Source organism: Acipenser ruthenus, chromosome 21, assembly GCF_902713425.1.
Source record: "Acipenser ruthenus chromosome 21, fAciRut3.2 maternal haplotype, whole genome shotgun sequence".
Taxonomy (NCBI): domain Eukaryota; kingdom Metazoa; phylum Chordata; class Actinopteri; order Acipenseriformes; family Acipenseridae; genus Acipenser; species Acipenser ruthenus.
Genome location: NC_081209.1, coordinates 29831204 through 29839887, shown reverse-complemented (window position 1 = coordinate 29839887; position 8684 = coordinate 29831204). Strand labels below are relative to the sequence as shown.

General features: G+C 42.0%; 1 protein-coding gene across 2 annotated transcripts; it reads left to right on the top strand.

Annotated features, from left to right (window-relative positions):
• Positions 1-107: 107 nt before the first annotated feature.
• LOC117427966 (WD repeat-containing protein 76-like) lies at positions 108-7757 on the top strand. 2 transcript variants are annotated; one of them, XM_058995515.1, is made up of 14 exons: positions 108-640; positions 1482-1820; positions 1927-2019; positions 2347-2408; positions 2997-3108; positions 3445-3537; positions 3788-3831; positions 3941-4094; positions 4347-4505; positions 4723-4838; positions 5107-5205; positions 5424-5576; positions 5745-5798; positions 7175-7757. In XM_058995515.1, exons 1-14 carry the CDS (start codon positions 572-574, stop codon positions 7425-7427), a joined length of 1800 nt encoding a protein of 599 aa, XP_058851498.1. In that variant the 5' UTR covers positions 108-571; the 3' UTR covers positions 7428-7757. The 2 variants fall into 2 exon arrangements, with proteins under 2 accessions (XP_058851498.1, XP_058851497.1); XM_058995514.1 differs by having other exon boundaries at positions 109-640; positions 1464-1820.
• Positions 7758-8684: the final 927 nt, after the last annotated feature.

Sequence of the window (8684 nt, the reverse complement as noted above, 5' to 3'; positions counted from 1 at the left end):
TATTAGTAATTACGTCGTTACGTTTACGTCATTACGTCATACACGGCCCGTCCCATGAAAATTTGGGCCCCAGCCAAGAATGAAATCCTGCATCCGCTACTGGGCAGTGCTGCAAGGGGCACGTCAGGAGGGCCGTCCTAGCCAAGAAATATTTGTTATAACCAGACTCTTAATTACTTAACTGAAGCGATTAAACCTCTGCTTGGACATAAGTCACTTAATTGATAACCTCTAATGTGGAATGGACATATTGTTATAAAAAAAAAAATCTCTTAAGTCTGCATACCGCGTATGTATATAAACTGTGGGTTGCAGCTGTCCCATTTAAGCGATGTAGTGTATTTGTACTGCAGTACCGTGTTCACGCACATGTCATACGCCTGCTTGCATTGAAAACGAGATTCAGCGGCTAGCAGCTTTCTATCGTCCCTGTCTGCTGAAGGCGCGGTTGTGACGTCACGTGCCATATTGTTACAAAACTAGGAAGATCTTGCAACACACGCAGAACTTTTTCAAGAGTGAAGTTGGATAAGTAGTACCTGTACATCTGCAAGAAGGTGTATCTGGAGAGATGCCCATCGATAAAGCTGAACGGCGTTACGATGTAAAAGACGCTTTCGTTAAACTGCAAAAGATACAGGTGAGCAGGTAGCGGGAGTTAAGTTGTTCTCGAAACATGTTTCTTATAATCGCTGTCTTGACAATGAAGTCATATGATGAATAAAAAACGCACCTTTTTTTTCTTATACCGGGCACTATACCTCTATTCATTTTAAACGGTTTTAAATGAAAAGGCACTTGGAAATATTGTTAAACTATAAAATGTGAAATATTTAGACTATCTGACTTGGGAAATGAGAATTCATTATGTTATGCTGCATCTTTAAATAATAATATTTTCAACTTAATGTATATTATGTACATTATCGTTCTCTTTCTCTTTTTTTCCCCCTAACGAAATATATTTCTAGTCACTTAGGCATGACTGAACTGAACGAACACACGCTCGTTTTATTGTGTATTCAGAGGTGAAAGTTACTTGAATTTCTGTACTGTATTATTAACAAGTCGTCGAATTCGCTGACGCCGTACCAAATCTGACACCGTTAAAATAACAGGATATAATAACATAGTAATAGTTTAAAAATGAAACATCGAGTATTTATTGCAGATGATAAGAACTCATTATTTTCTTTTTATCCGTAGGCTAGCCTCGTTTGTTTTATGTAAGTTTGTGTGTGCCGTATTTTCTACTTGGACTGTATGATAGTGTAAGATTTGTACAGAAAATGTTTAACATTTGTATTTTTCTACGTGCACAGTTAACATTTGTTTTTATACGGTACAGAATATGTTTGTGTGCTATAGGATGTGTGTGTAGTTTTTTATAAGGACAAAGGTACTGGATGCAGTGTGGACCAGGCCTTTCCCCTTCCATGAATGAGATGTTTATTGAATTCTAGGTGCAAACCCCATTGCAGAAGCAGGCCATTGGAAACATGAGGCGGAGGTCTGTAAGCATTGCCTGCCGCCCGCCCAGGCAACTAGTGACTGACTCTACCAACGAAAGCAGTGATTCCGAAGCCCACGTTCAAAGCAAGAAAAGGAGGTTACTTGGTGCTGGGGCAAGGGCAAGAGGACAGCTCCGAAATGTGTCGCCGAAGGCAGGGTGCAGCCCTGAAAGTGACCCCCAAAACCAGACACCGTATTCCAGCTTAAAATCCAGGACGAGGGCAGCTTGTCCAGAGAAAGCCTCAATAACCGTGGAAGTGCCTTCGGGCAGTGACAGCGAATCACACAGCAGTGAGGACGACGGGTCTGTAAGTACTAGGCTAATTGGAGAAATTTCAGTAGACAAGCAGTCCAAGCTTAAATGGCAAAAAAGCTGCCTCAGTCTATCATGCACATGTTTTCCATTTATTTCAGTTAGGACCAGGAGGTCTGTCTGCCTACGAACTGAAGCGGTTGAAGAATATCCAGCAAAATAAAGCCTTTTTCTCATTTCTTAACATTCAAGAGGTATGTAGAGGTACCATTTCTGGGCTGGTTATGTCAGCAGCTTGTCTATAATACAGGGTATGTAAGTTATGAGGGTGGAAGAGGGGGTGGGGTCAATCCAGGATAAGCTACAATACCATTGGAACATTTACAGCACCCTTGATTGTATTAACCACCCCTACCAGTGGTTATCCTGGGATTGCACCTGAAATAGGGGGGCCCCAGGTCTACTGCCTTTGGGTTTCAGGCATCATACATGCACACGCTAGGTGGTTGATGCAGTCCAGGGGTATCCAGTGGTATTGTAATCACGATGTGATTTTTTTTTTTTTTTTTTTTTTTTGGCAGACTACTGATGCCTTGCGAGCCTTCTCCCGAAAGAGCAAACCACAAACACAAGGACTCAAACGGTAACTCGACTAGAGCGGTGGCATGAGGACTTTTTTAAAAGAACGCTTTTTAAGGCCCTTTTTTTGAAGCAAGTGAAAATGCCAAAGCAAATGTTGCATTTGGGGGCCAATTACACTAAGCTTTTGGAACTTTATGCAGCTAGAGGCGCATGTCATTGCACAGGGTGGAGAGAGACTGCTGTAGGATTATGTCTGTGAGAAACAGTAATGTCTGGCTGTAAAATTCAGATGGGCTACACTGTCGACCATAAATAATACACATGAATAGATATCTGACTCGCGCCTCAAATCAAGAAATATTGAACGCAGTGAATTTGGAAGAGGGCATAATACAATCTGTACTGTCAAGATAAACTTCATAGGTGTAAAAGTCGAATTATGTAACTATACAGTAACTCAAATGGTTCAGGTCCAGTGCATTAGTAAGCACCCTACAGGCTTTTGGTGTTGGCTCACAAACGCATGTTGCAGAAGCAGCTTTTGTATGTCTTGCACTGGTGCAGCAGTTGACATTTCTGCATTAAAGAGCATTGGAGATGTGCGCGTGACCTAGTGATGGGGTGTTCAATGCTCTGTTTTGCTGGACAGACCTCAGCAAGCCCCTGTGAATGCTGTAGCGACTCGGAAGTCACTGCGTCTGCAGAGACTTGACCCGCTGGAGGCCCCTGTGCCGGAGCAGCAGGACTTTGAAGAAGAAAAAGTGAGATTTGCACGTTTACAGTTCACCAGTGAAGACGTCTGCAGAAATATCATTCTTAAAATACATTTAACAAGGCTGTAATTCTGCCTCCTGTATGGCTGTAGCGCAAGGTCTTCATTTACTGTGTCTAGATTTCTTCTCAACTGAAACTGCTTTTATTATTTTTATTTCTTCTCCAAATTCTCCTGTTGTTTCTTCTGAACTTTTATCCCAAGAGTAAATTGTGCTCAAATGATCGCTCAAATGTTTTAATTTACAGCCGTAGGAATGTCTGTTACTAACATACTTGTGTCTGGTTTTTTTTTTCTGCCCCTCAACATGGTGTTGCTCCTGCAGACCTTGAACCAATCAGGGCCTATCGAAATGGTGCCTGTCAACCTGGGAGCAAACGGCCGACTGCCTCAGAGTTTCTTGGACTGCTGGAATGAGGTAAGCCGGCTGCAGCACTTTCCCTCGTGGCATTAGTGCATTGTTCTTTGGTGGCAAGTCCATTTGATTTGGGTGGAGTGTGCCTAATATATCATTTTTATTGGGGCTTACTGTTTTCTTTTCTGGGGAAGCTATCCTGGATCCTGCTAACATTGTAACTGACTCGCTCACCCTTCACAAGCACCACATCTACCAAAAAAGTGATGCACTGTATTTATGTGACACTTACTTATTGTCTCCTTTCTTCCAGCCATACAAATGTGCAAATGTAACGCAAAAAGTCAATTTAAACGGGTAGGTCCAGTTTATTATTATTATTATTATTATTATTATTATTATTATTATTATTATTATTATTATTATTTAAAATTCCTGTTATTTTATACTGTTATCTGCTTGCCAGGTACAAGTCAAGCCTAATTGGAATGACCCTCCAGGAAGACCATGTGGCTAAAGTTGTGAAAAATAACATCTTCTCTGTGGCAGTGCATCCCTGTACCAGCACAGTGCTGGTGGCTGCTGGAGATAAGTGGGGGCGTGTGGGACTCTGGGATGTGGTGAGCAGCTTTTTACAAAGATTGACAGAATCTGGAGGCGGTTGCACTGTGTTACCTTTTTGTCTGTATTCGTCTTGTAGGTTTTTCTTTGCAGGCTTGAACCACAGAAGATATAAGCTAGTGTTCGTCTTTCGTTTTAAGACAAGGTTGACTTGTCAACGTGACGTGCAGATTTAGCTAACTGTGCTTCTGTACATGGTAGTTTTGAGAGGTTTCACTGTAGTATAACTATTCATTTTGTTTCCCAAACAGAACAGTGATTATGGTGATGATGGAGTGTACCTCTTTGAGCCCCACAGCAGGCCTGTGTGCTGCATGTACTTTTCAGCCTCCCACCCAGCCCACCTGCTCACGCTCAGCTACGACGGGACCATTCGCTGTGCCGACGTCAATAAAGCCGTCTTTGATGATGTGAGTGTACTTTATATACTACACTGAAGCCTAGCGGGTGCTGTTTACTACAAGAGCTTCTCTGAAGAGGTTGCAGAATCACACTACAGACGTAGCTTGGCTGTTCTGGAATGTAACGGTAACCATTGCCATCCAGGGTACTTGGATATTTTAGGGGCGACTCGAAAAGGGGGAGCTTTGCCTCACTTGGTTTCTTTCTTTTTGTTTTGTGTGATAGGTATACCAAAGGGAAGAAGGTTTGTCTTGCTTTGATTTCCTTTCGAAAGACGGCTCCACCCTGATAGCTGGGGCCTGTAATGGGAATGTCATGGTCGTTGACAGAAGAGCACAGAGGTGTGAACTGCCAATGAATTCATGAGTGAATGAATAATGCATTTTGCTCCACTCCTTTAGGACCATCCCACAAGCAAAACCCTTTGTGCCGACTGAAAGGTGTGAGAGTCACAAGTGCAGAAAATGCTTCTAGAGCTGCACTTGTCAGCAGGGACTTGCAACAATGTGGTTAAATATGTAAAGCAAGCATATTTTTAAAAGCTAAGCGCAGGACTCCTCTGTAATATCATTGTGTCTCCTAATCATTCCTTTGCGTGTGTTTGTTCAGCATGTCCCATGAGCTGTTGACTGAGCTTGACATCATGGTGATCAGGACTGTGCATGTGCATCCAGTGGACAACAATTATTTCATGGTTGCGGGGAAACGGTATGTTAAAAAAATATATATATATTGATTTATAAGACTTTTTATAGGAATATTACATTGTTTTCATTTGGGTGCTGATTGTTATAGTAAGAGATCTGCTTGCATGATTTTATTGACCTGGCAAAGTGGCCCATGAGCATGTGTGTGTCCCAGATTTGACTTTATATAAATTCTAGTGAGTGCGTGTGTAAAATGTTGTTTATGCTTTACCCCTAAAGGAGCGTGTGCATTTATGATGCCCGATGCCTGAAACCCAAAGGCAGCAGGTCTGTGGCCTCCCTGCAAGGACACACCAAGACTGTGAATTCAGCTTACTTCTCTCCTCTCTCTGGGAACAGAGTGCTGACCACCTGTATGGACGACCGACTCAGGTAAGCATCCCTCGAAATGCAAGAACACTACCTTGTGTGCCGTGGCGGATTTGCATAGTTCTGTTAGTCTGTATTGAAGCATTTTGCAGTGATTTGATACAAAATAAAGTTTGCATTGATATTTTAGAAAAGGTTTTCTAACATGCTTGTGTTTATTCATCATTCCAGGGTATATGATTCCACCCGGTTCTGCTTGGATGTTCCTCTTTTGGCTTCCATTAGGTAGGTGTGAAAGGAAGATCAAAGCTGTTGAAATTTGTTTGGATATTGGGTTCTTTAAAGAGTAAGTAGTGGGGTTCTGAAAAATAGAGTGTTATCCTGACAACTTTTTACACTTCAAACTTTAAAGTCTGCTTCAAAGCTATTTTTAAAATGGCCACTCTAGTGCTCTGGGTTTTGAGAGCTGTCCTAAATTACAAATGGTACGTTGAAATTTCGTTCTGTTTAATATTTTATTTTAAAACACTGAAACTCAAAATCAATTATTGTAAGGTGACATTGGTTTTAAGTTGGGAAATATTTTTAAGAAAAATAAAAAAACTGAAATATCTTGCTTGCATAAGTATTCAACCCCTGCGCTGTGGAAGCTCCCAGTTTACACCGATGAAAGAAATTGCCCTAACGAGGACACAATTACCTTACCATTGGCCTCCACCTGTGAACCATTAAAGTTGCTGTCACATTTTCTGGATAAAAACCCCACTGTTGAAGGATCATTGGTCAGGCTGTGAATCTGAAGGAAAATGAAGACCAAAGAGCATTCTACAGAAGCTAGAGATAAAGTAATACAAATGCATAGATTAGGGAAAGGGTACAAAATAATATCCAAGTGTTTGGATATCCCAGTGAGCACAGTTGGATCAATAATCAGGAAGCGGAAGATGCATCAAACCACCCAGGCACTGCCAAGAAAAGGCTGTCCCTCAAAACTCAGCGCTCAAACAAGGAGGAGACATGTGAGAGAAGCCACAGAGAGGCCAACAATCACTTTGAAGGAGCTACAGAGTTCAGTGGCTGGGAGTGGAGTAATGGTGCACCAGTCAACCATATAAAGAGCTCTGCATAGCACTGGCCTGTATGGGAGGGTGGCAAGAAAGAATCCGTTACTCAAAAAGTACCGTCTGAAAGTACGTCTGGAGTTTGCCAGAAAGCATGAGAGTGACCCAGCTGCGATGTGGGAAAAGGTTTTGTGGTCAGATGAGACCAAGATAGAGCTTTTTGGCCAAAACTCAAAGCGCTATGTGTGGCGCAAACCTAACACTGCCCATGCCTCAAGACACACCATCCCTACAGTGAAGTATGGTGGTGGCAGCATCATGCTGTGGGGATGCTTCTCATCAGCAGGGACTGGGCATCTTGTTAAAATTGAAGGAAGAATGGATGGAGGAAAATACAGGGAAATACTGCAAGAGAATCTGCTTCGGTGCAGTTTCATTGATAAACTTAAATACTGTTATTAACTATGCATGTTACAAAAATGTAATTCTTGAATCCAGTGTGATCCAGTATTTATATTGATGTACTGTATATAATGAGAAATGGAATCGATTTAAAAATCGATGTTTTGGTCTTGTTTAAAATATGTTTTGATTTAACAGGCACAACAACAACACTGGTCGCTGGTTGACCAAGTTCCGTGCCGTGTGGAACCCCACACTGGAGGACTGCTTCGTGGTTGGCAGCATGGCCCAGCCACGGCAGATTGAGATATTCCACGAGTCCGGCTCCCTGCTCCACACCTTCCGTGGGGATTGCCTTGGCTCCGTGTGCTCCATCAACGCCTTTCACCCCAGCAGGAGTGTCCTGGTCGCGGGTAACTCCAGCGGCCGGCTCCATGTCTTCATGGGCTAACTGCAGCTGTACAGCACTACACTATTGCTTTGGGTTGCTCCACTTTGAAATAATGGCTTTCTGAGTGACTTGCATGTAGTTTTTGAAGCAATAGCAGTAACTCCTTTATTTCACTTTGGGGGAGGTGTGGACCACATTTTGCACTGGAAAATGTTAGTGTTTTGCATTCTTTAAAAAAAAAAAAAAAAAGTTTTTGTAACTTTTAAAAGTGTTCTAATGTAAGCGTTTATTTCTTTAAATTATATATGCACACACATATGTACAGTAGATGCCATTTATTAACAACCCCTACCATGTGAATATTGAGAATAAAAACGTAGATGCAATGTGCATCTGTGCAGTGATATTCTTTAAATTATTTATTTTTTACTCCCTTTACATTTAAAAGAAAAACCAACAAAACGCTTGTGCTTGTTTAAAACACTGTTTTGATGTTTATTTCAAGTTTTAATATTCTCATGGAGCCAGTAACAAGGGGACTATCAAAAGAAACAATATCTTCTGCTGCTTCACATGAACCTACGAAGATGCTATTGGAATGAGTATGAATCTGAACACAGAACTTGATTTGGCACAGGAACGATTTTTTTTTCAGTATTAAAACAGCAACATGATTGGACATAACCAATCTTATATTGTTAAAAGATGCAGTCTCTCAGGATTTAGAGTAATATATATAATTTACAAGGGGGGGTATTTAACCACTTAGGATTTTTGCTGAGGCTATGCAAGAAGCCAATGTGATTACTGATCTTATTAAGAGGCTGACTTTTCTGTGACTTGGTCTCTTTCCACTTTAGTGGCCAAGTGACCCATAACCATCCAATATTTTAACCTTGAGGCACCGTGACAGCACACAGCAATGGAGTGCAACATATTTTACTGTGGACAGTTGCCTTCAATCACCAGGGCCTTGGTGCAAAGCCAGTGCTTGCTGGAGAACAGTCATTTACAGCCCACTTTCCAAATGACTTCTTTCCCAGTTTGCACTGGGCAGGAGTCCAGCAGCCTAATCCTGAGCAACCCTTAAGACCCTGGGCACTGTTGATATAGGAAGGCATAGCTGGATTTGCAAAGGGCGCTAAGGCTTTGGGATTACATTGACGGGACACGGGGAGGCTCCTGCATTCGTGCTGCCCGCTCTGCCAGCCCGTTTCATTATTAACATTAACTCCTTACAAACTGCAACCCATGTGGCTGCCCTCTGAATGAGATACCAGCAGGGGGCATGGATGAGTTCAGGAATAAGCCAACAAA